This window comes from Chiloscyllium plagiosum, unplaced genomic scaffold (genome assembly GCF_037043375.1).
Source record: "Chiloscyllium plagiosum isolate Xiang-an unplaced genomic scaffold, Cpla_swu_hap1 HiC_scaffold_46, whole genome shotgun sequence".
In the NCBI taxonomy this organism is placed as follows: Eukaryota; Metazoa; Chordata; class Chondrichthyes; order Orectolobiformes; family Hemiscylliidae; genus Chiloscyllium; species Chiloscyllium plagiosum.
Window position 1 is genome coordinate 6,186,073 of NW_028270184.1, and position 27,417 is coordinate 6,213,489.

Below are 27,417 nucleotides of genomic sequence, written 5' to 3' on the forward strand. Positions count from 1 at the left end.
GTTTCTAAGGCACTGCACAATACAGTGACACCTTTTAAAAGAAGGCAAGAGAATTTAAATGAGACTCTTAAAAGGAGACAAAACTAGAAGCACAAGGAAGAAAGTTCAACTATTCAAGATGAGAATGCCAGAAAATTTACTCAACTTCCCTCAGGAGAGCCTTTTCTCAGGGCAAAATGGGTAGATAGGTACGGCTTGGAGTGGAGTACCATGTGGATCTAGTCAGGGTACCAAAAGTATGAACTTGTCAGTTTAAACAGGTCTTTGGCTATCGTTGACTTTTTTAAAAATACAGCATTTGTAACCACTCCCAAGTGAATTAATGATTATGGTCAGGACTGGGGAGCCAGATTGCTTAGTGATCTTTCAAGAACAGAACTGTTATCTGAATGATTATGCCACATTCCTTGATCATACACAAAACAGGAATCTTATGCTTTATCACCATGTTACCTAACTTTGTGCACTCAATGCACTGCATTACATGATGGCAACATCAGTAACTAAGGCCATCATTTATCAAATTAAAAAATGCTTCCCACTTTCTTCAACTGAAGGTATTGCAGTAGAGCTAAAGAAGTCTACAATTACCGAGGGCAGCACGGTGGCTCAGTGGTTTGCACTGCTGCCGCTCAGCACCAGGGACCTGGTCCAATTCCACTCAGGTAACTGTGTGGAGTTTGCTTACTCTCCCTGTGTTTATGTGGGATTCCTCCGGTTGCTCTGGTCTCCTCCCACAGTCCAAAGTGGGGCAGGTTAGGTGGATTGGCTATGCCAAATTGTCCATTGTATCTATGAATATGCAGGCTAGGTGGATTAGCCATGGGAAATGCAGGGCTACAGGGATAGGGTGGGTCTAGGTGGGATGCTCTTTGGCGGGTCAGTGTGGACTTGATCGGCCAAATGGCCTGCTTCCACAATGCACAGATGCTATGATTCTACCAGGAGTGGGTCAAATTTCCACAAGGTGAATGGTGAAAGCGGGAGGCCAACCCAATCCCACATCTTACCCATAGTAACGCAGCAGATGACACTTTTCCAGATATGATCGGTAGTGTAGCTTTAGTGCCTCTGGCTCCTCACGTGCTGCATCGTCCACTAGCTGCCTGAAGGACTCCAGGAGTTCCTCTTCGTAGCCGTGCTGCTTGGCTCCTCGGGACCGGAATGCTGCCAGGAACCCACCGTGCTTCTTGCACAGATGAGTGGGAAGACACGTATCAATTTTCTCCCTGAGAAACATTGCGCAATAATAGTTTAACCCAAGCTGGCACAGGAGTTCAGTTCAAGTTAGCAATATAGCAGCACATAATGAATAAGATGATTCACAGACAAAATGTAAATACACTGCCACATATTGTAAAAAGCTGTAGACAGCAGTAATTTGCTGATCTGAGCCCCTACAGCAATTGATGTCACAACAGTCAGTCAAGACTCCTGCTCCAGATACAACCCACTGGCTCACCCATTTTCCTACTGCACCTACCCCATAAGCATCCAATCTAGCTGTAGTACCAGCCAGCAGCCAGAAACTTAGCAGACCAGACTGAACCTCAGTAATTCACTCACAGAAGTCCATTTCTGAGTTTTAGTCCTGTTTTGTGTGGGGTTTGCTCCTTCCAGTCAGTGCTGCAACAGGATAGGGCTGTTTGTTGCTCAAGTGACGTCGCCTGGCTCACCATCGACTGATCAGTGCAGGACTTCCAGGCATAAACAACTGTAATGGAGGGAAGACCGATATCAACCGGGAAATCAGTAGTGCAAGTGCACGTTTTCCTGAGAGGATCACGATCACTTGATTTTTGTGTTTTAAAAGCAAGGGGAGGGTTGGCTTGAAATGTTAGAACTTTCCCCATCAGGCCACTGAAGGAGCCAACTGCATCTAGAGAAGCCATTTCAGCCATTGAAACATGACCGGTGACACTGTGTAACATACAACAGGGCCAGAGAATTAAACTGACCCACTTGAAGCAGTTCAGCTGAATGGTATGGTGACACCATTATAAAAATAAGGCTCATGATAATAAAGATGGCCCAGTTCAGGGCCTGATCAAAACAACAAAACTTAAGAGATCAGAGAGGCTTTTGAAATGATGAGTGTCCTTGATAAAGGAAATAGGGAAGAAATACCACTGTTCAGTGAGTTGGTAACTCAATGACACACAAAAGATCATACCTTCCCCCTCTATCATTAGGCAATCTTTTCCTAGCAGGGCTGTTGGGATGTGGAATTTTCAGCAGCTTTAGAAAGGGAGCGATTTAATATTTAAATATGAAAAGTTTAAAAAGAAATAAGGCAAAACAATCAATCTTCGAGATTATCATATATGAAACTTGTACAGACTGAGGGCATCTCAAAGCACTTTACAGCCAGCTAAGTACTTTTTACCAAACTCTATTCACTGTTCTAAGGGAAAAACAACCAAATTACGTACAAAGTCCCAGAAACAGTAATAAGCTACCAAATGACTTTTTTAAAAAAGGTGAATAGCTCATATAGGCATGATGGAACAAAGTGGCAAAGTCTAAAATTCATCACTGTACTCCATCATGATGCAAGCATGCACAAGAGTTGGGACATCTTTGGTGCAATAAATTTTCTTCAGCAATTGATTTTTGTCATTCAAACTTAAAAGGAAACTGGCAACCAGAATGACTTTGCGTGTTTGTATTTTAAAAGTCAGTCATTATGTATAGACTTTAACCTCACTCCTCCTGCCTATTATCTCTTCCAATACTTGCATTCCCAGTCAGCTAGGACCTGTCTATACTTTGCCATGTATCAATGTAGCCTCACCTGATGAGAGCCAGGTTGTGCTGGTCCTGATTGAAGGGACCAAGCTCAATTCGACAAGTGAGGGCGCCCAGCTTGAGACAATCCTCCATGTCGTAAGGGTACCGGCCCTCCAGAATATTAAACTTGGCCTCTTCATATAACAATCGGAGGATGCCTTCATCCTCGATCTGAAATTTCAACAAACATCGACTACTCAGCAAAACAAGGAAATAATTTTGAAAAGCAAGACATTGTGAAAATTTCTGTGTACTGCTAAGTAATCACATTAACAATCAGTGTGGGAACAGCATGGATCACTCGGAGGCAGACTCTAAAGCCATGCTACACAAGGATAAAAACAAACATGCAATGCTAGCTTCAGAATCTACTGCTGTTGGCCCTTTTCCTTTGGGTACACTTCCTTTTTAGTCTCTAACATTTTTCATTTCTGGTGTTTTAAAAGATTCCAATTTCAGGAAATATACTATATTCCTCAGTCATTCTACAGGAGCAAGTGGTCTTAAACTGGTGGTACACACATATAGGAGAAAGGGAGGACTGCAGATGCTGGAGATCATAGCTGAAAATGTGTTGCTGGAAAAGTGCAGCAGGTCAGGCAGCATCCAAGGAGCAGGAGAATCGATGTTTCGGGCATGAGCCCTTCTTCAGGAATTCCTGCTTCAGTCCACAATGCAACAGGTTCTAACTAAATTGTAGACCAAAACAGGCCTATGTGCTGGAAAGCACACACACTAAGGCAACCAGCAAAAGGGTGATTGCTGGGGGAAAAAAAAACTAAGACTAAAATTCTGTACATCCAAAGATGAGGAGTCTGAAGTGTCTGAAGCAGAGTCAGTGGACTCAAAATGTTATAACGGACAAAACTGCTCGAAAAACTCAGATGATCTGGCAACATCTGTGGAGAGAAATCGGAGAAAACATTTCAGGACCAGTGACCCTTCCTCAGAACATTTTGGTTTTTAAGTGACTTGTAATGTTAAGTCTTTCTCTCCACAGATGCTGCCAGACCTGCTGAGTTTCTCCAGCATTCCCTGTTTTGGCAACTAGAATGAAGATTGTGTCATACAGTACACATGCATTTACATAAAGCACTTGGAGCTCCTGACTGAACATTATAGTTTAAGTAGCATTTCAAATCATTACTGGGATTATGAAATCACAGCAACGAGTTGTGACAGAACTCACTTGTAACTCCTTGCCTTTGGGAAAGAACACATTCTTTCGAAACTGCAATGATGGTTCATCTGTCAGACGTAGAAATATCATTAAGAGAGTAATTGAACTACCAAAAGGAAACAAACTAAATTTTCAATTCACTTGGTTGCATTTTCCATAAAAACAAACAATTAGGACTAACCGCCATTTGGTCCCTTGAGCCTGCTCGGCCAGTCAATAAACCGCTCATGGCTGATCCGACTACAGCCTTGACTCCAAATTCCCTCCAAGACTAATACACTTGGACTCCCTCTTTAGTTAAGACCAAGCTTTGCCATAAAAATATTCAATAGTCCTGCATCCATAACTCTCCTAGGAAGAGCTACACAAACTCTCAACCTTCAGACAAAAGAACATGCGACATTTCTGTCATAAATGGGAGACCCCTCACTTTCACGCATGAGGAGAGATGTCGCCTAATAAAACAGGAGATGGGGCGGGGGAGCTCACAGTTGAGGCGATCCATACACCTCGTCACAGAGCAGGATGGGTGAGTGGCTGGGGGAAAGTGTGTCACCTTCCGGATACGAACTTTAGCAGACAGCTCCTTGTCTGAGCATGAAGGTGCCAATATGAAAGGTGTTAACTCGGATGAGACCACAAGTCTGCTTAGGCCACAAGTCAAATCGGGACTTGCTACGTTTCTGCATCTTGGGGGTGGAGAAGAAAAAAAGATATTTGTATGAATTTTTTTGGTGGTGGCAAGGGGAGTTTTATAAGGTGGTTAGCGTTTTAATTAGTAGAGTTAACGTTGACAGTTCACAATTGTTTAGTACAGAAGCCTGGTCTGTGCTTTCAGTCAACCTGAGTCGAAAAGACAAGTAAATTTGAATTTTTTTTTGAATATTTTTATATTTTCTTTAACCTTCATAATGATTCCTAGAATTGTGGAGCTTTATTTCCAGCGTGCCACCCATTGAGACAAAATCTGTTCCTTAAAACTCTCAAAGTTATCAACCAGTGCAACACTCACCATGAACAATTTCATCAACAGAACATTTAGTAAATCGATAAAGCAGATCTGGCCACTGCCGGCTGACCTTGTAGGGATGATGCTTGGGTTTTAGTTGCAGCTCTGTGAGTAAGCAAAACATGCCAGATAGGTGAATGTTACATGAAAGACATCGACCAGAGAACTTCTAACACACTGTTTTGTTTCCCCTCTACTCCCCCCTTGGGCTAAGATTGTGCAGAATTGCTTACAAATGGATTGATGCATCAGAACATTTCAACCAGATGAATGGCCAACAACGTGATCATCACAATAATGGGAAACAAGATCTCCTGTTACAGAGGAGGGCTGGGACAATGTCTTTTTGGCGTCCGTCTCACGATGATTTCTAAAGAAAGCGGCACAATATGGCCATTGTACTGTGCACAATCTATGGTATTTAAATGCCTGTGGGTGTAGTCATTTGGACATAGAAATCCTGAGGGTGTATTATTTTATGTAAGACTTGTTCATAATGAAGAAATTTACTGCAAAACATATTTACACAGATCAGGCCTTACAGGAGCCTTCCCATCATGTTTTTCTCCCCCTCACCCTTGAATAATACCTCCATTTACATATCACATTTCATATGACTCAGTGGCTCAGACAATGAACTTTTTAAAATAGGACTGCAGTCACTGTTACACATGGCAGAAATTCTGTGCCAGCAACCACAAGAACAGCAATTCAATGTCTGCCTCGCTGTTGAGTTTCTTTGGTGGTGTTGAGTGAGGGAGCAACATTGGCTAAAGCACTGTTTAATATCAGACATGAAGAGACTTGTTTTAATGTTTCATCCCAAGGCTGAATCATGGACTTTGGTCATTATATTTGGCTAATCGCCTGGAAGAGGTTAAATATATAATAAGAGATAATAGATTCATGGAAGTTTTGAGATGGGAAGTACAGGCTCTCTGTCCAGACGAAGCAGGTGCTATGCTACTAAACTGTAGCAAAAATTGTTTAATAATAGGGACTGCAATGATCCCCCTTCTACTATGAAGGGTCACTTGTGTTCTGCATCACTTGCAAGGTTTGGGATTCAGGAAGGGATGATGAGTTCAAAGTATAAACAATGACAAGGCAACAGCAGGCACACAAGAATGCATATATGGAATTCTCAAATATGCTTCCACGTTGCTCTCTGAGAGATCCTCAATATTAGATGGAGGCCAATACAGGAATGTGAACGCTACACTGCTTCATCCAAACTGACAGAGCTCAGTCCACCTGCAACCATTTCCCTCTGACTCTCAAGGAACTACACAGAATCATTTGTGCATGGTGACCAAGTGCACCCTCTTGCAGATGCTTCCTACTGCCACTGAGCAAATGAACTGCTCCCTGTAAGAGCATGCATCTCACTGGAACTGCAGTTTGTCAATTATGGACTTTCAGCCTTAAGCCATTATTCTGACGTCCAATTTTTTTCCTTCAGGAAAGGAAACAATGGTGGTGGTGGAGGAGGAGGAAAAATGAAAGGGGACTGCAACTAGATGATTTACATCGTAGGAGGCAGCACAACAAAATAAAGCAGGGAATCAAAAGAGAAAATGCTTTAAAAGAAAACCGACTTCCGGTACCCAATATTAAGCAGAGTGTGTACACATGCGCGCGCACACACGCGCGCGCACGCACGCGCACACACACACCAGATAAAGCTCCCTCTACTGCTACAGCAATCCCAGCCTCAGAAATGGCATCGTCTCCACCCACACAATTTTCCTTCAGGTTGTAAGTTTGCTTGATGAGCTGGCAGGTTTGTTTTCAGACATTTCGTCACCATGCTAGGTAACATCACTGATTAAAAATGTGTTGCTGGAAAAGCGCAGCAGGTCAGGCAGCATCAAAGGAGAAGGAGAATCGACGTTTCGGGCATATGCCCGAAACGTCGATTCTCCTTCTCCTTTGATGCTGCCTGACCTGCTGCGCTTTTCCAGCAACACATTTTTAATCAGTGATCCCCAGCATCTGCAGTCCTCACTTTCTCCTATCATCATCACTGAGCCTCCAGTGAAGCACTGGTATTCTCCCCTGCTTTCTATTTATGTGTATTGGTCTCTTAAGGTGGGTGATATCATTTCTGGTTCTTTTTCTCAGGAGGTTGATAAATGGGGTCCAAGTTCATATGTTTATTGATGAAGTTCTGGTTTGAATGCCAGGCCTCTAGGAATTCCTGTGAATGTCACTGATAGCCTGTCCTAGGATGGATGTATTGTCCCAGTCAAAGTGGTGTCCTTCTTCGTCTGTAAGGATACTGGTGATAGTGGGTCATGTCCTTTGATGGCTAGTTGGTGTTTGTGTATCCACTATCACTAGCATGTCTACATACAGATGAAGAAGGACACCACTTCGACTGAGACAATACATCAATCCTAGGACAGGCTAAACAAAGACACGCACGGGAAGTCCTAGAGGACTGGCATTTAAACCAGAACTCCATCAATAAAGACATTAATTTGGACCCCATTATCAACCTCTGAGAAAAAGACCAGAAATGATATCACCCACCTTAAGAGACCAAGACACACAAATAAAAAGTAGGACAGAACACCAGTGCTTCACCAGAGGCTCACTGATGTTACCTAGCATAGTGACAAAATACCTGAAAACAAACCTGCCAGCTCAGTGAGCAAACTTACAACCTGAACCTCAACTTGAGATACAAATCTTCTCCAAAATCGCAAACAATTTTCCTTTTCCTTACACAGTGGTTCTTGAGTAAGATTATCAATGTAGTTGAAAACTAGAGGGGCTGCTTTGTGAATTGCTCACTAGGACTCGGATTTGAAATACTTGCATTCATCTGGCACCGTTGAAGTAAAATGGGGTAGGTGAAACAATAGGAGCACCACTAAAAAAAATATACCAAGTCATACAAAGATATATTACAGCAGACAATCAAACGTTTGATCAAAGAGCTATATTTTAAAGGAACATCTTAAAGAAGGAGAGAGAGGGTGAGAAATTCAGGGAGGGAATTCTAAGGCACAGTGCCCAGGCAGAAGAGTTGTGGCGGACAGATCCAGGTGATGGTATTGAGGCTGAGACAGGCAGATTTGTCAACAGAACATATCTGGTCAGAAGCCTGTTGCAGGATCGAAGAATGCTTAAAACCTAGTTCATCCAGTCCATCTTGCAGACAGGGAAGACATCACTTGACAACCTGACTTCAAGTTCAGCTTAAGTTGTCCAACCTACCGGAAGGTTGGAGATTACACTAAAGCAGTTTCCCTAATTATCTTGTCAAAATGCACTCCCAGCAGCTTTTACAGCAAATGCACTTATTAACCCACAAATTAAAAACACTCCCTACCACACCCTCCCCAATCTACAGGGTCATTAAAGACTGCAGACACTCACCTAAGAAAGGCGAAATGAGCCACAATGAGAAAATCTCTTGAGCCTGATCAGGCAACTGCAGTGCTTCCCGAACAGTTCTGGCAAGCTCCCCCGCTGTCAGGGCTGTCAGACTCTCCACAGAAACCTGAATAACAGTGTCATTCACCAGGTAAACCAGTACTTCTGGGTCTTGGGAAGAAAAGGGGTCAGAAAAAAATAAATTAACTGAAGAACACATGCATTTAGGTAAATTTATCACACTGAAAGAAATAGAAGGGAAAATCTAGACTGAGAATCTTAAACATGTCCTCAAGGCACATCTTCTGGATTTTTGTTTTAAAAGCTTGTAGTCAATAAAACTATGGTTATGGATCAGAGTACACTGTATTGACCTCTGCACATTACAGTCCCGTTTATTCTCTCACCTATGATATGCAAAATTAATCAAATTTTGATTTGCAACTGATTTTCTTTCAGGTGACAATGCAGTCAAGACAGCAACTAGATTGCTTGCTCTCCTCAGGTCTTCTGACAGCACTGACTTTTGTCAGGCTCTGTACTGGTGCCTCAGTGTCAGGCAATGTGTCAGTGAAATGGCAACATAACCAAACTCAACCTAGACGCTCAGTCATTGGATAACAGAAGGGAACCCAAACACTGGTAGATATTCCTGTCTAAATACAAACAGGAATAACAGTAGGCCACTTGGCATTTTGAGCCTGCTCCACCATTCAATAAAGGTCATGACTGATCTGATTCTCTTGCTGCTATTGCTTGGTCTTAGTTGGAAGCAGCTGGCTCAGTGCAGACTGCAGGGTAAAGCTTTTCAGCACCTATATATATCAGGTACAGTTTAACATAATTGATTATTTTTGATGAAAGACCTTTCCATAAGCCCCAGTACAGCGCACAACTCAGCAGAAACTGGCTTAAAGAGAACATTACAACACACTCACGTCTAGTCGCAGATGAGGATACACTCCCCCGCTGGGAACCTTCAGGCACTTCAAGCACATTTCTCGGCTCACTTGGATCCATCTGGAAAAGAAAGAAATCCAGTATCAGAAACACGCTTGCATTAAACCGAGGGTTTCAATCACTCTCTAGCTACTGTAGGAAGATGTTTTGGATTCCTGACTCTCAAAGCAAATTTAAACTAACCTACTTCACTATGGCGATAAAAGTTACTATGCTGCTAACAACTAGTTCCTATCAATTATGGTTCCCAGCAGAGTTACTGCTCCATGTCCCTTTGAACCATGTTTGATTATAAAGAACCTGATCAATTGGGTTGCAATGCTTTATTTGCATTCCAGGGAGTAAATTAAACTTCAACAGCACTAGTGTCCCTCCCTTCTTCCTGCATGGACATGAACGAGCTCCTTTGCCAACTCCTCTCTGTCATAATCAAAGCACAGGCTTGACATGCAATGTTGTAACGTTCCCAAGATATACAAGTTGTCTTAGGAGAGTGGGTTGGACAGGTTGGTCTTGTTTCCTAGGAGTGAGCAGTAGGCCATTCGAGCCTGCTCTGTTATTCAATACAATCATTGGTGATCCTCTTATCTCAACACCATAATCTCACTTTCCACTGGACTTTAAAAGAGCATGTGGTGGTTAGATTTTATTGAAATGCACAATAGTCGGAATGGTCTTGACAAGGTAGATATGGAACTCGCGTTTCTCCTTGCAGTTGAATCCAGGGCTCACTGATTTAAAATTAGAGGCTGTTCTTTCAGGATAAAGATGAAAATTTTTATTTTCCCTCTGTTTCACAGCTGTACAAACCTCAAACTGCCTCAGAAGGTAGTGGATACAGGGTTGTTGAATATTTTTTAAGGCAGTGGTAGATAAATTCTTGTTTGGCAAGGGAATCAAAGATCAGTTGGAGAAGGAAATGCAAAATTCTGAAGAAACAGGTCTTATTGGAGGGGGAAATGGCCTACTTCTGCCCTGATGTTGAATGTCTGAGTGAGGCAGAAAGGCAGCAACAATGCACCTGAATAGGTTGGGTGGGCAGGCAGAGAGTTCCTACAGTGCAACACTTTGAAAAGACTAAATCCTAATTCTCCTGGGGCAATCAAGACAACTCTTCTGATTGCTCCATTGAATTCAGGCAAATGCAAGATGATCATGCAACACTGTTAGAAAGTGACTATGAGCTTCGACAAACATCCCTCACAGTTGGCTCTGTTTGGCAGAGAAATAGAGATCATCTCAGAATTCATCTTATCGGTGCAGAATGATTCAGACATAGTAGTTGCAACAGATCAAAGAAGTAACACAGCATGTAATGAATTTATGAACTAGTTCAAAGTGGTAAACTTCAAGTGTTTTCTCTCATCTAAATGGCATTCTCATTGCAGACAGTATTGGACCTTTGGGGAAAAAAAAGATCACAAATTGTAGAGAAATAGAAAGCAGTAGAACGTAAAAGATCAGACTTGAGCAATCAAGGGAAAAAGAACACTTAAATGGGATGTGGAAACGATAAGAGCCTGTACTGATCAAGTATCAGTAAGCCTCACCTAACCAAATTGAGATTTTGCACCAAAGAGTCATATTGGACTTGTTAACATTTTCTCTCCCCAAAGATACTGTCAGTCCTGCGGAGTTTCTTTATTATTTTTGTTATTTATAATCTTTGATATCCACAATATCATGTTTTGTTCAACTGAAGTTTCATTTCATAATTCTTTGGCTAACCAGGCACAGGATTACATTTTTGTGTTATTCCATAATTTTAAAAATCTGCATTATTCCTCCCTGCAATTCTCTTCAGCAGTTTTGAGGGATCCTGCTACGTTGAGCTTCCAAGCCACCAAATTCTACTCCACCTCTCCACCAACCACGTCACTCGCCAAATCCACAAATAAGCAAAACCTCGAGATGCTCATGTAATCCCAGTCATACTGGGTTCATCAGCAATTTACAAATCTCTCACTGTTAAACAAATGGCCTACTGTGATGATTAAAAGTAGTGTATAATCCCCTGGTGGTGGTTTTCATAAATCACTCATGGGTTGTGGTATTGCTGGCTAAGCCAGCATTAATCTCCCATCCTAGTACAAATAAGAGACTTGCTCAGCCATTTCAGACTGGTCATGGGATGCAAGCCATAAAAGGATGTTAGTCAACCAAGTGGTTTCATATAAAAATTCACTAGCTAGATGACAACTATAATGAATATGCATTCCTATTTAAAATTTAGATTTTCCTTTTATTTTTATTAATTCAATGGTGTGGGTATTACTGGTTAGGTCAGTGCTCATCGACTATTTCCAACTGTCTTTGAGACTGTGCTAGTTAACTACCTCAAACTGCTGCAGTCTTTGGGATGTAGGTACTGTACATCTAGAGTGCTGTGAGAAAATGGAGTTCCAGTATTTTGAACATTGAGAAGTGAAGAAATGACAACATAATCCCAATTCAGGATGGTGCATGGTTTGGAGGAAAATTTGCAGATGTGTCTACTGCCCTTGCACTTCTAGGTGTTTGAGATTGCAGGTTTGGAAGGTGCTGTCAAAGCAGCAGACGTGAGATAGATCTTGCAGATGGTGCTCACTGCTGTCACAAAGTCAGTGAAGCAACTGAATGCTCAAAGTGGTTGATGGGGTGCCAATCATGTGGACTGTTATTTCCTTAGTGCAGCTCCAAAAGCACCCAGTAGTCCAGTGTAGTCCTGACTTGTGCCTTGTAGATGGTGGACAAGTTTTGGGAAGTAAGAGATGAGTTACTCACTCCAGAATTGCCATGGTATTTGCAGTTGGTCAAGTTCAATTTCTGGTCATCGGTAACTCCCAGGATGTTGACAGCAGGGGATTCAGCAATCTAGCAATACCAGTATTATTAGTAATACCACTAAATATTAAAAGGAATGATTAGATTGTCTCTTTCTAGAAAAGGTCATTGCCTGATACTGGTCTTGTGTGAATGTTACATGCCATCTATCAGCCCAAGCTTGGATGTCATCCAGTTTACTGCACACAGATATGGGCTGCTTCAGACTGAGGAAAACTATCTGAATTTAAACTCCTCAGTTGCCATGATAGGTTCTGCCCTGTCTGGATCATTAATCCAGGACTCAAGGTTACCAGTCCAGCAACCAGGTATTCCTTTGCCTATGAACTTGTAGGGGGGGGAAAATCAATCTCCTGAAGAGCACACTCTCTTTAAAAACAAGTTGAGAGATAATTTTCAGGGACCGACAAGTGCACCACCTGTATGAAAACCTTAAGGTTGTGGCATAATGAATGGAAAATAAGGAAGACAAGCAAAGGAAGCGAACACCAGATATCACAGATCATTTCCCAAAGCTGACAACATCCGATCCAAGCCAGAGGATAAGTAAAAATCTGATTAATCTTTGGGTTCTGCGACAGTACAGGAGAAAGAACAATGCCATAGTGCTTTATATCTGCCAGTCTCCTGCTTACTGTGTCCTCAATGTAGGTTAAGCAACAGGTTAAGAAAGGACGGACCTGACACCATCACATCTAGATAATTAACTATCAGCATTCCAGGGTCTGATGCTGAGCCAAGTGGAGCTATTATGTTCGCATCACCAGGCCATTACTTATCACAGCAGAATCACAGACTCATGCAAACTAAGCACCAAACAGATGAAGTTGCACCAATCACTGACGTTAGGATCCCTGTTGTGTCTAGCAGAATGGAGATGCAGTTGCTTAAGTGCTTCTAATTGCCAGTATATTGAGCTCACATTATGTTTCAGGAAAGTAAAAATAAGGAATTCACTTCAACTTAAAAATAAATGCATTAACATTTTCCATGTGATATAAGGGAGCTTGCTACAAAGACAGTTAACTGTTCGCTTGAGTTTTCTTTGTCACACCTCATTAAAAGCCATAAAATGTATTGCAGACCGTCAAATCAACATTCTTCCGGGTAGGGGTGATTCAGAATGAGTTAGCCCGTGCCAATAAAACCACATAAATCCTCACAACCAGAGAGAATTGGTAGATTCATAAACTTCTGAGAAATGGTAGATATGCAACACCTAAAGAATTGGGACACATTTGAAAAGCGAAAAGAAAAGCTGCAAATGTTAGTTATGCATGCCAATTAATATCTGAAGTAGCAAAACACTGGCCAATATTTAAGTGGGAGCTTAATCTGTTTTAACTATAAGTACTTTTTTTTTGTCTGATGCCATTCTGCACTTCCAGCTTTGTTGCAAAAGCAACAGCAAGTTTTTAGGCTAAAAGATGTGCCATCCTTCAAATGAGATGGTAAAGTATTATCTTATTTACCCTTACCACAAGGCTCGGCGCTAGTCTCAACCCTATTCAACACACAAATCTTTTAATAACACAGCTCGCTAAAAAAACACAAAGAAGTGCAGTTCTGAAACAAATATAGAAATTGCTGGAGAAACTGAGAAGGTCTGGAAGCAACCATGGGAAGAAAGCAGAATTAACATTGAGTCTGATGACTCTTCATCAGATGATGTTCTTTTTGTAACACACCTCGCTAGTTCATTTATGGTGATGACAACATCTGAACTACCAGTCTGAGATGTACAAGGAAACAGACCCTTTGAGAAAGTGAGGACTGCAGATGCTGGAGACCAGAGTTGGAAAGTGTAGTGCTGGAAAAGCACAGCAGGCCAGGCAGCATCCGAGGAGCAGGAGAATAGACATTTCGGACATGAGCACTTCTTCAGGAATGAGGCTGGTGTGCCAAGCGGGCCAAGATGAAAGGCGGGGGGGGCGGAGGGGGAGATTTGGGGGAGGGGCGCTGGGAATACCATTGGTGGAAGGAGGTGAGGGTGAGGGTGATAGGCCAGAGAGGGGGTGGGGTGGAGAGGTTGGGAAGAAGATTGCAGGTCAAGAGGGCAGTGCTGAATCTGGGGGTTGGGACTGAGATAAGGTGGGGGGGGGAGGAGAAGTGAGGAAGCTGGAGAAATCTACATTCATCCCGTGTGGTTGGAGGGTTCCTAGGCAGAAGATGAGGCACTCTTCCTCCAGGCGTCGTGTGGCCAGGGTCTGGCGATGGAGGAGGCCAAGGACCTGCATGTCCTTGGCGGAGTGGGAGGGGGAATTAAAGTGTTCAGCCACGGGGCGGTTGGGTTGGTTGGTGTGGGTGTCCCATAGGTGTTCCCTGAAATGTTCCGCAAGTAGGCAGCCTGTCTCCCCAATGTAGAGGAGACCACATCGGGGTGCAGCGGATACCGTAAATGATGTTTGTGGAGCTGCAGGTGAATTTGCGACGGATATGGAAGGATCAATTGGGGCCATGGAGGGAGGCGAGGGCGCAAGTTTTGCATTTCTTGCGGTTGAAGGGGAAGGTGCCAAGAGTGGAGGTTGGGTTGGTGGGGGGTGCGGACCTGACGAGGGAGTCACGGAGGAAGTGGCTCTCCGGAACGCTGATAGGGGTGGGGAGGGAAATATATCCCTGGTGGTGGCATCTGTTTGGAGGTGGTGGAAATGACGGCGGATGATACGCTGTATATGGAGGTTGGTGGGGTGGTAGGTGAGGACCAGTGGGGTTCTGTTCTGGTGGCGATTGGAGAGGCGGGGTTCAAGGGTGAGGGAGCGGGAAGTGGAGGAGATGTGGTGGAGAGCATCCTCGACCACGTCGGAGGGGAAATTGCGGTCTTTGAAGGAGGCCATTTGGGCTGTTCGGTAGTGGAATTGGAGCTCTTGGGAGCAGGTGTGGCAGAGGCGAAGGAATTGGGAATATGGGATGGCGTTTTTACAAGGGGCAGGGTGGAAGGAGGTGTAACCTTGGTAGCTGTGGCAGTCTGTCGGTTTGTAGTAAATGTCCGTGTTGAGTCGGTCACCCGGGATAGAAATGGAGGGGTCTAGGAAGGGGAGGGAGGAGTCTGAGACGGTCCAGATAAATTTGAGGTCGGGGTGAAGATGTTAGTAAAGTGGATAAACTGTTCAACCTCCTCGTGGGAGCATGAGGTAGCGCCAATACAATCATCGATGTAGTGGAGGAAAAGGTAGGGGGTGGGGTCAGTGTAGCTGCTGAAGATGGGACTGTTCCACATATCCCAAGAGGCAGGCATAGCTGGGGCCCATGCAGGTGCCCATGGCTACTCCTTGGGTTTGGAGAAAGTGGGAGGATTGGAAGGAGAAGTTGTTAAGAGTGAGGACCAGGTCAGTCAGTCGAAGGAGGGTGTCAGTGGAAGGGTATTGGTTGGGTCGGCGGGAAAGAAAGAAGCGGAGAGCTTTGGGGCCTTCGTGATGGGGGATGGATGTGTATAGGGACTGGATGTCCATGGTGAAGATAAGGCATTGGGGGCTAAGGAAGCGAAAATCATGGAGGAGGTGGAGGGCGTGGGTGGTGTCCTGAACGTAAGTGGAGAGTTCTTGGACTAAGGGGGACAGGACCGTGTCGAAGTATGCAGAGATGAGTTTGGTTGGGCAGGAGCAGACTGAGACAATGGGTCGGCCAGGGCAGTCAGGTTTGTGGATTTTGGGCAAGAAGTAGAAACGGACGGTGCGGGGTTGTGGGACTATGAGGTTGGAGGCGGTGGATGGGAGATCTCCTGAGGTGATGAGGTTATGGATGGTCTGGGAGATGATGGTTTGGTGGTGGGATCCAACTCATCCATGCTGACCAGATATTCTAAACGAATCTGGTCCCATTGGCCAGTATTTGGCCCATACCACTAAATCCTTCCTATTCATATACCCACCCAGATGCTTTTCAAATATTGTAATTGTACCAGCTTCTACCACCACCTCTGGCAGCTTAATCCGTACACGCACCACCTTCTGTGTGAAAAAGTTGTTCCTCAAGCACTGTGCCCAGTACTAATCTCCTCATTTAAGGAAGGCTGTAAATGAAGCACTTCAGAGAGGACAGTCAAGCTCCATCCTTGTACAATCCAGACTAGATCCCAACCAAAGACTTTACAGTGCAGATAGACTACTACAGCACACTATTGCACAAAGAATACCTCCAAAATCATATCTAGTCTGTTCCACCTTAAAATAAGGCCAGCGCCAAAAACGAATTATATGTCTACATGGATGGTCAGAACTAAAACAATAGTCCAGTCTAACATGCTTGGAAGTAACTCTAGTTAGGGCCTTGCTCACCTCAACATCTGAAGAAAACAGAAAAGATCAAAACCTGAAACAATCTGAGAATCAAAGTTGATGGATCTATACAGGGAACTGCTAATATATTCAACCTCAGCATTTGGGCTATTGTACTCCACAGCAGAGTACTGTGCACCCATCTGGAAAGTCATCTTGTTGAAATGCAACTGAAACATAACAATGAACATTAAAACCCTTTGTTCCACACCCTTCAACTGACCTCCTGCCCCCACACACACACACATCCACAAGCTGGTTGAAACCATCCAGGTTGCACCTCACTTACTCACTCCATGAGCACCTGTTCAATACACCTACTGCCACCCTTCAACCCATGTCCCCAAATAAAGCAAGCCTCCTAAGGAGGCATCCTTCAGATCAAGGAATTGAAAGCACGGGACATCACTGATAAGTTCCTTGTCAAAAACTCCAGGTTTTGAATGGCATTCTTTGAATTACCACATGACAAGAGTAGCCCTTACTGTACAGGTTCAGAATAGGCCACAGATGCGACACAGCCCATCTCCAAAGCTGTGCCTCAGTATAAACTTATGGATGTTGCACGTTACCAAATTGCGTTTCCATCTGCATACTAAGTGGTGGGCTAATCATAAACTCTAAATGAGGTGCAAACAGATTTACAGATTTGCTTTTCCTAAAATAATAAAAAACTTAAAATGGATCAATTCAGGTGGATCTCAAAGCTACCATCCCATAATCAGAAGACAATCTAGATTTCCTATGACTTAAGCTTCTACCTCAAAACAACACTATCATTAGTGAACCTATGCAGGTTGCTTCAGTTTTTTTTAAATTCATTCATAGGGTGAGGGCGTCGCTGCCCATCACTAATTGCCCAGAGGGCAGTTAAGAGTCACCCACTTTACATGTAGGCCAGACTGGGAAGGATAGCAGATTTCCCTCCCTAAAAGGACATTAGTGAACCAGATGGGTTTTTGCTCCTAACAATTGACAATGGATTCCTGGTCATCATTATTCTCAATTCCTTTTTTTTGAAATTCAAATTCTGCCATCCGCCATGGGACTTTTAAACCCAGTTTACAAAACATTACCTCGGTCACTGGTTTAACCATCTAGTAATAAATATCACTAATTCATCGTTCTACAAACTAGGGGAGACAATGTTCTCTATGTTTGTTAGCTCATTCAGCCACAAACCAACAAATCATCACATTTCATAAGTTAACCTATACTGCGTAAAGTATTTCAAAGACACAAAAGGCACAATATAACTGCAAGTTACCGTTTAAAAGATAATTTGACAGCATATTAAGTCATTCAACATAGTAGCCTAATTGGTCCCATTACCCTGCCCTTTGCACACAAGTAATGATTTTTTCCTTTCTCAAATATTTATTCACTTTTAAAAGCTGAGCATTTCTGCACCCACAGCTGTTTGTGGAAAGACATGCCATATCCAAGCAACCCCTTGTGTAAAAGAAAAATCTCCAATTCACTGCTTTTATTTGGCTGTCTCCATTCCTGCCTCAGGAACCAGGCCGAATTGTTTTTACATGAGTAGCAAAGAGATACAGCAGATCTGACAAAATCAGCAGCAAACACAGCATCTGACTCATGCCCTTCTTCAGAGATAAACAAATGCAATAAACAGAAAAGGGGAAGAGAGGGAAAAACGGAAATGCAGAGAAAGTGATATTGCTGAGTGATTTCACTCAACAAATAACCTGAGGCATTAAGTAAACACGAAAATTGCTGAGGTAGGAGGAGGGAGATTAGGGAAAAGGCAAGAATGTGGTAACAAATTGCAGAGATTAGGTTTCAATTCAAAACAGGCAATATAGTAGAAATGTGAAATAAACTTTTTTTTTAAAAAAGTGCTTACAACATTTCGAATTGGATATTTATGGTCAAATAACTAATGTAAATTAAAAAATCTTTCCCTGCTTTACTTTTTGGCCATCTTCACTGCTGCCACAGGAACCTGTCAAAACAGTTTGGCCATGAAGATCAGGGAAAGGCCAAAATCAGCACAAAGAACAAAAGTACTACAAACATGAGAAATCTGAAACAAATAAAAAGTGGAAAATTGGTCTTGCCTCAAAAATAAGCTTACCTTCAAAAGCAAAAGACACACAAAGAACAGGAGACAACCTGATTACCCGACCGGAATCCATTTTGGAAAATAAATAACTACCAAAAGACTACAATTGTGAAACAAAAACAGAAATTGCTGGAAAAGCTCAGCAGGTCCAGCAGCCAACGTGAAGAGAAATCAGGGTTAACGTCTAGCGGCCCTTCCTTGGAACCCATTCAGAAACATTAACTCCAATTTCTCTTCACAAATGCTGTCAGAACTGCTGAGCTTTTCCAGCAATTTGTTTTTATGTCTGATTTATAGAGCACCCATAGTTCTTTCTGTTTTTATGCAGCAAATCTGAAGCTGGAATCACAGGTCAGCACTCCCCTACTATCAAAATAGGAAAACAAACTTTGTCATGCTGTATAAATTGGTGTCCTTTCTCCAATCCCCTCACCTTTCTGTTCCTAGTTCTGCAACTTCTTGTCTCTCTCTGACAAGCTTTAGGTTCAACACTTGCAAGCAAATGAGAAACCCCATGATTCTAGATATATTTATCAGGTTGCATACAGCATTTTTAAAAAAATGGCAGGAGCAAATTACTGCAGATACTGGCCTTTTGGTACATTACATTCAGACTAGTTATCAAGCACCTACCTCCACAAGTCCCACTTTCCAGCACTTGGCCTTGTGGGTGCTATGTAAAAACAATGACTGCAGATTCTGGAAACCAGATTCTGGATTAGTGGTGCTGGAAGAGCACAGCAGTTCAGACAGCATCCAAGGAGCAGTAAAATCGACGTTTCGGGCAAAAGCCCTTCATCAGGAATAAAGGCAGAGAGCCTGAAGCATGGAGAGATAAGCTAGAGGGTGGGGGTGGGGAGAAAGTAGCATAGAGTACAATAGGTGAGTGGGGGAGGGGATGAAGGTGATAGGGCAGGGGGAGGGTGGATTGGATTGGTGGAAAAGATGATAGGCGAAGATAGGCAAGTAGGACAAGTCATGGGGACAGTGCTGAGCTGGAAGTTTGGAACTAGGGTGAGGTGGGGGAAGGGGAAATGAGGAAACTGTCGAAGTGCACATTGATGCCCTGGGGTTGAAGTGTTCCGAGGCAGAAGATGAGGTGTTCTTCCTCCAGGCGTCTGGTGGTGAGGGAGCGGCGGTGAAGGAGGCCCAGGACCTCCACGTCCTCGGCAGAGTGGGAGGGGGCTATGTCAGTTGAAGGGATTACCTAAATACAGCTTAAAGTTTGCAATGGTGTCTGCCCTTGTCACCCTTTCTGGCACGGAATTGGAAGACACACACCACACAGTGGACGATAAACCTCTGCCTCAAAATCACCTGCACTTTCCCTTATATTTACACTCTCTGTACCAAGCGGAAAAGCTTCTTCATGTCCATGCCCCCCCCCCAATATCATAATGTGGAGGTGCTGGTGTTGGACTGGGTGGTCGAAGTTTAAAAAAAAATCACAACACCAGGTTATAGTCCAACAGGTATATTTAGAAGTACACACTTTGAGAGCGCTGCTCCATCAGGTAGCTGGTAGAATAGGATCATAGGACACAATGTATAGGACTATGATCTTTTGCCATAAATTCTATGCCTTATGATCCTATCCCATTTGCTACTTGACAGAGGAGCAGAGCTAGGAAAGCTAGTACTTCCAAATAAACCGGTTGGGCTATAACTTGTGGTGCTATGTGATTTTTAACTCACCATCATGAACCTCAAGGCCCAGGCCATACTGGGGGGGCGAAAGGGGAGGAAGAAGGAAAAAAAAAGAAGAGGCCAAGAGGTTGGGTTGGGTTGGGTTGGGTTGGTCCTCCTAAGGGTCGACGGTCACTTTCCAACCTTACCTCACACTCACAGGTTCAAATCCAACCCGGGCCTGAAAGCTACCAAAGTGCACCATTTTTCTCAAAAACAAAAGTAGACATACTTACGAGCGCAGACCTGGGCCGCTCGGACCCAAGGCCCCTCTTTACACGTTACCTCCCGCCTCAGCCCGGACTCTCAGTCGACAACAAACACCAACCAACTCTCCGGTCGGTCGGCCGGCCTCTGCGCCTGCGCAGAGACCGCGAGCGCCTTCCCCCGACCTCGCCGCGTCTCCCCGCGCAACGTTCGCCGGGAGTTGTAGTCTTCTGGGCGGCGTTTGCTCCTTACGGCGCATGCGCCCTCAGGCAACTCCATTGACAGGCGTCACGCCCTCCCCCAGTCTCCTGCCAAATTCGCGCCTTTTTTCACCCCCCTCAGTAACTGCCATCTGCAAAGAAAGTGCGCAAGAGGTGTCCTGGATGGAGGGACAAAGGGATTGGCTTTGCTATTCCTCACCATCGCCATCCTTATACACACTTGGTAGGGTAGACCATGGGATGTATACAAAATATGTTAGAGACAAAAAAAAACTGCTGATGCTGGAATCCAAAGTAGACAGGCAGGAGGCTGGAAGAACACAGCAAGCCAGGCAGCAGAAACTAGACCATTCAGTCCATTGAGTGTGGTCTGCCATTTAATGAGATCATAGCTGACCTGACCATCCTTAACTCCGCTTTCCTGCTTTCCCCTCCCGCCTTGATTCCCATCAGGATGAAAAATCTCAGCCTTGAATATACTCAATGACCCAACTTTAATAGTCCCTGCAGCAACCACATCCGCTGATTATCCTCTGAGAAAATGGAAATTTCTGCTAATCTCCAACTTCAATGAGGTGAACCCTCCATCTGGGGAGGGGTCATTCCACCTGAAACGTTAACTTTAATTTCTCTGCACAGATGCTGCCAGTCCTGCTGAGCTTTTCCAGCAATTTGTATTTTTGATTCCTCAATCTGAGATTTTGCCCTTTTCGTCACAAGGGAAACAACCTCTCTGCATTTATTCTGTCCAGTCCTCTAAAAATCTTGTCTGTTTCAATATTCTAAACTCCACGGTGTAGGTTTGCTCACTGAGCTGTAGGTTTGATATCCAGACGTTCATTACCTGGCTAGGTAACATCATCAGTGGCAACCTCCAAGTGAAGCGAAGCTGTTGTCTCCTGCTTTCTATTTATATCTTTCTCCTGGATGGGGTTCCTGGGGTTTGTGGTGATGTCATTTCCTGTTCGTTTTCTGAGGGGTTGATAGATGGTATCGAGATCTATGTGTTTGTTTATGGCGTTGTGGTTGGAGTGCCAGGCCTCTAGGAATTCTCTGGCATGCCTTTGCTTAGCCTGTCCCAGGATAGATGTGTTGTCACAGTTGATCTGCTATCCTTCCCAGTCTGGCCTAAATGTGACTCCAAACCCATTGTAATGTGGGTGACTCTTAACTGCCCTCTGGCCAATTGGTGATGGGCAGCGACACCCTAGTCCTGTGAATGAATTTTTTAAAAACTGAAGCAACCTGCATAGGTTCACTAATGATAGTGTTGATTTGATACATTTTTTAGATTAGAATCAGTCTAAACATTATGGCACAGACAGCAGCACACAGGGGGCTAATACCTTCAACACATTAGCTGGGCTGACACCAATTATTAAAGTTCACCTGAGAATGTAATTTATAAAAAATGTTTTGTGATTTACATATGAAAGAAGTGAAACTAACATGGTCATTCTAACAGATGAGAGACTTCACAATCAAGGTATTTTTCAATGTATAATTTCAGTTACATCACACTGTAAACTTTTGCTATAAACTCTGTGTCTTACAATTGTGTACTCCACAACCACCTGATGAAGGAGTGGTGCTTCGAAAGCTAGTGCTTCCAAATAAATCTGTTGGACTATAACCTGGTGTCATGTGACTTTTAACTTTCTTTTGAGCTAGCTACACTTAGAATAGGGGTGGCACAGTGGCTCAGTGGTCAGCACTGCTGCCTCACAGCACCAGGATCCCAGGTTCAAATCCAGCCTTGGGTGACTGTGTGGAGTTTGCACATTCTCCCTGTGTTTGCGTGGGTTTCCTCCCACAGTCACAAAGACCTGTGCAGGTCAGGTGAATTGGCCATGTTAAATTGTCCATAGTGTTAGGTGCATTGGTCTGGGCGGGTTACTCTTTGGAGGGTCGGCGTGGACTGGTTGGGCCGAAGGGCCTGTTTCCACACTGTAGGGAATCTAAAAATAAACCAGATCAGGAGCATCACCACGTGACTTGCCTTGAGCTGCTCTCAGATCAGTCGTGTGTTTTGACGAAAGACTGCCTGCTTCTCTGTCTCCTTTTCTTTCTTGCCCCTCATTTCTCTCTCTCTTTCCATAACTTTTGGAAATGTGCTGTGTTTTAAAGCAAGGAATCTGCTGGATAATCAGAGACCCACCAGTGAATGCCTACCCTATCTTATAATCAAAATAGTTTCCAGTGGAGGTTTAGGGATTTCTGAGACCTTTGAAGAAAGACTGACTGGACATAATGTCCATATTAGAAAGTGCAGGAAATACTCAGCTATTTCAGTTTTTATTGCGGATTTCTAGCATCCACAGTGTTTGCCTTTATATTGGGATATTGATGTTGCTGCGTGGGAAAGCTGACTGCTAATTATACACACTTGTTTGTGGGGTGTGAGTCTGCCCTGAGGGGTGCACTAGATTGCATTCAACATATGCTAAAGTGTTATCACCAAAACCATTTACAACAGAGCACAACCTCAGAACCAGAACTCTCAAGCAAAAAAAAACGCTGCTGTCTGCTGTCATGCCTATGTGTGCTGGGATCATTTTCACAGCTGATCGCAAATTTTAAACACCTGCAGGTCTCACTACCTCCTGTATACAAAACCAGAAGTGATTTGATGGTTGATTAAATATGCTGTATTCCGATTAGAAATCCCCGTGGAAAATTATTTTAGTATACTGAAAACAGCAGGAATACACCAGCTAGCACTGTCCTTACATTGTCATAACTGAATATATTTCTGAACATAGGCTGCTTTGTTTCAATCCTAAAGACATTCTTCTATTGTTGCATTGTGAGGTAAGCCTGCTGTATGTGATATAGTTATATCTGTTAGTAGTCAGAACAAAATTTATTATTTACTTACACTGAAACAACTGCAACATTTCATTGCCTATTAGAAATTTCTATAAGGTCTGCTCCAAGTATGAGAGGGAATTCAGCAATTGGTGATCCCGCCAGCTGCTTTCTTTCTAATGTTATAACGTATTTATTAAAGGGGGTAATTTTTAAAAAGTATTTATTACGCAACAAACAGGACATACTGTAATACAGAATGTTGGTACCTCTGTATTAGCTTATGTACAAGTACTGTATGGTGCAGGTAAAAGTGTAGAATTCGCTCCTTTATATGGGGCTGTGAGTCTCAGTGTCTTCTGTACCTGTGCAGCACATGGGAGCGAAAAAGGTAGAACTTGTGGTGATCTGTTACTGTACAGGTCAAGTATGCTACAGTGATATTTGCATCTTCTTCTGTATTTGTACACTTTACTGGGTAAAACAGAATATTTCACACTCCCTCTCCCCTAGCTTGTAATTTCGCCATGTGTACTGCCAGTACCAGTACACATTGAACAAAAGAAAATAACTCACTCCCCTTTGGAAAAAAAAGGGCTACATGGTAATCATGGACAGTACAGGTGAAAGGAAACCATTCTCATCTCTAGTATAGTATGACCCTTACATGTCCTGATGTCAGCTCATGTACATGCATACAGCAAATAAGAGGGTATGAGTTAGGAGCAGAAGTTGATAATTTGACCACTTGGGCTTGCTCCACCTTTCAATAAGGTCATGATTGATCTGTTCATGTTTTAAACCTTTGATTCCTAGTTGATTTGCTCCATTTGCATTGTCACCTTTCCAGAGGCTTTTGTGTTACGGGCCTTTGTAAAACTGGAAATCTTTGCCTGCACAGCAACTAGGGAAGGTATTAGCGGCTCTGGGACCAAACAGATGCATTGTGTCAATTTTCACATACTAAGAGCTATTGATCAAACAATTTTGAATTAGGCAATGGGTGATCACTTCCCCCAGATTTTTGCCAATTAATTACCTATTTTGAGGTGTAGCCTCTGTTGCAGTGCAAGCAATTAAAAGACATAAGCAAACACAGCAGTACAAAAAGTTCCCACGCGGTGGCTCAGTGGTTAGCACTGCTGCCTCATGTTACCAGGGACCCAGGTTCAATTCTGGCCTTGGGTGACTGTCTGTGTGGAGTTTGCATACTGTCTGCGTGGCTTTCCTCTGGGTGCTGTGGTTTAGCCCCCACAGTCCAAAGATGTACAGGTGACAGTGAATTGGCCATTCTAAATTGCCCCGTTGTGTTAGGTGCATTGGTCAAAGGGAAATGGTTCTGGATGGGTTACTCTTCGGAGGGTCGGTGTGGACTTGTTGAGCCGAGGGGCCTGTTTCTACACTGTTGGGATTCTAATCTAATCTAAAAACAAAAGTGATAACAGCCAGATAGTATTTTTATATGTTAATTAAGGGACACTGAGGATAAATTCTTATCCTTTGTTGTTGTACTATTTGAGGTCTTTCATGTTCACCATCTACAAGAAACACGTCAGGAATTTGATGAAATACTCCACTCTTGCCTGCATACATGTGACTCGAACAACACTTGTAACTCAAGAATAACCAGAGCAAAGCAGTCGATTTGATTTCACCACATCCACAAACGTTCACCCACTCCACCACCAACACACAGGAGCAGCAGTGTGAACCATCTACAAGATGCATTGCAACAGCACTTAAGCAGAAATACTTCATTAAACCCTATGTTGAAGCTATAACATTTGAGTTGAGGGGAGGTTCTGGAAAGTGACTTGGATAAGAAAGGCAGCAAGAGTTGGAGAAACTCAATATGTCTGGAAGCACCTACGAGGAGAGAAGCAAAGTTAACATTTTGAGTCCCTGAGTTTCAAAGAAGAGTCATTTGGACACAAAATGTTAACTCTGTTTCTCTCTCCAGAGGCGCTGCCAGACACGCTGAGCACTTCCTATTTTTATTTCAGATCTCCAGCATCTGTGATATTTTGCTTTTAATTCACTGGAAAGTTACTCCCTTGTTTTCCTCCAGCCTTTGCCAAAAGAGGGACAAAGACCGATTTGGCAGTTGAGTCATTTCCCTTTTTTTCTTCCCCTGTTGTGTAATGTATTGGAAAGTGGAGATAACTTTACTCTCTTTCACCAGAAACTATTAAAGCTGACATGGCTTGCAATTAAAATGGAAACTTCTTCAGGGGCTACCTGAATCACTGGGTTTGCAAATACGAATCCATCTTAGCACTGCTAGGGAGTATTGGAACCATCTTGAACCTGTTTGTGATCATATATGTCAACATTTACACTTCTGTTTAACAAAAGCGCTACTATTTCAAAAATATCTTGATTGAATTGACTAAATTGATTGCATTGGAACTACCCAGACACAATGGGGCTGAGTGGAATTCCTCTGTGCTAAACCATTCTGTTATTCTACGTCCTCACAATGTTTTGTCACAATATTCATGGAGCTGTGAACACAAAACTATACCTGGAACACTCACATACAAGCTCCCCCATCACCCAGTTCGGTCTTGTGGCAAGGTCGGAGTGTCCCCATTTTTGGGCCAGAGAGTCTGGGTTCAAAGTCCCATCTGCTTCAAAGGTTGGCCAAATAGATTGAGTAAAAATAATTTATTAAAGCTTCATTGTCATTTCAAGACTGCAACATCCAGGTGAAATCTCAGTTTCCTCCAGGAATCCCAGCATGTTAGCCTTCACTTTTCTGAGTTCAAGAAGGAATGAACAATTCAAGACCATGATGCAGGAAGACGAGGTTCTTAGGTGGTGCTCAGTCAAACTGTATCCGTGCTGGTGAAAGGAAAGAAAACTTGAATTTGTATAGCACCTTTGCCACCCATCAAAATATTTCATGGCCAAAGCCTTTTCATGTTATGCTGTGAACATCATTTTGGATGGGAACAGCCTCAGTTGAAGGTGCTTTGTGATGCTTTCACAGATTTGCTGGATAGGAAGATATATTTGTGTAAATCATCATCACTACAAAGGCAAATCTCACGTTACTGGAGCTGTGAACAGGGTGAACACAGCAATGTTACACACATTGCTTCCAGCAATAGGCAAAATGAACAAGAGCAAGTGATTGAAGAGACACTCTAAGGACATGCTTGGCACAAATATTTCTGACATTGAACAATCGGGAATATTGTGACAAAACATTGTGAGGAACCTTGACGTAGAATTACAGAATGGTTTAGCACAGAGGAATCCCACTCAGCCCCATTGTGTCTATGCTGACTCTTTGAAAGATTAATCTCACACCACTATGCTCTTAACCATAGCCCTGCAATTCAGAGGAGAATGGAGTTGAGGATTATCAAATCAGCCATGATGTCATTGAATGGCTGAGTAGACTCAATGCGCTGAATGACCTACATCATTCCCGCTGAAGAGATTATGCCCGAACCGTTGACTCTCCTGCTCCTCGGATGCTGCCTGACATGCTATGCTTTTCCAGAGCCACACTTTTCAACCACATCTTCTATTATGTTTTATAGTCTCAGTAGGTGGTCACTGAATATTTTTAAGGCTAAATTATTACTTTTAGGAGAAAGTGAGGACTGCAGATGCTGGAGATCAGAGCTGAAAATGTGTTGCTGGAAAAGTGCAGCAGGTCAGGCAGCATCCAAGGAGCAGGAGAATCGACGTTTCGGGCATGAGCCCACACTCTCCTCATTCCTGAAGAAGGGCTCATGCCCGAAATGTCGATTCTCCTGCTCCTTGGATGCTGCCTGACCTGCTGCGCTTTTCCAGCAACACATTTTCAGCTAAATTCTTACTTTGCAAGGGAATCAGAGGAACTTGGGGACAGATGGGAATGTGGAATTTGAATGACAAACAAATCAGCCTTGACTTTATTAAGTGATGCAGCAGGCTTGAGCGGGATGATTGGCTTACTCCTGCTTCTAATCTGCATGTTTGTGGTAATTGTCAAA

The 27,417-nt window shown here is 43.3% G+C and overlaps 1 protein-coding gene across 3 annotated transcripts in view; it reads right to left on the reverse strand.

The window, feature by feature from the left end:
- Nucleotides 1–20,533, reverse strand: part of frmd8 (FERM domain containing 8) — a 33,208-nt gene extending 12,675 nt beyond the window's left edge. Inside the window, exons 1-7 of one of the 3 annotated variants that reach the window (XM_043682672.2) lie at nt 20,429–20,533; nt 9,302–9,383; nt 8,367–8,534; nt 4,983–5,084; nt 3,980–4,038; nt 2,795–2,961; nt 1,011–1,229 (exon numbers count right to left, since the gene is read on the reverse strand). In XM_043682672.2, coding sequence (XP_043538607.1) covers nt 1,011–1,229; nt 2,795–2,961; nt 3,980–4,038; nt 4,983–5,084; nt 8,367–8,534; nt 9,302–9,383 — 797 coding nt within the window. In that variant the 5' untranslated portion in view covers nt 20,429–20,533. Of the gene's footprint in view, nt 1–1,010; nt 1,230–2,794; nt 2,962–3,979; nt 4,039–4,982; nt 5,085–8,366; nt 8,535–9,301; nt 9,384–9,506; nt 9,526–20,424 lie in introns of those variants that run through there. The other 2 variants (XM_043682673.2, XM_087983768.1) reach the window with 2 other exon arrangements.
- Nucleotides 20,534–27,417: the final 6,884 nt, after the last annotated feature.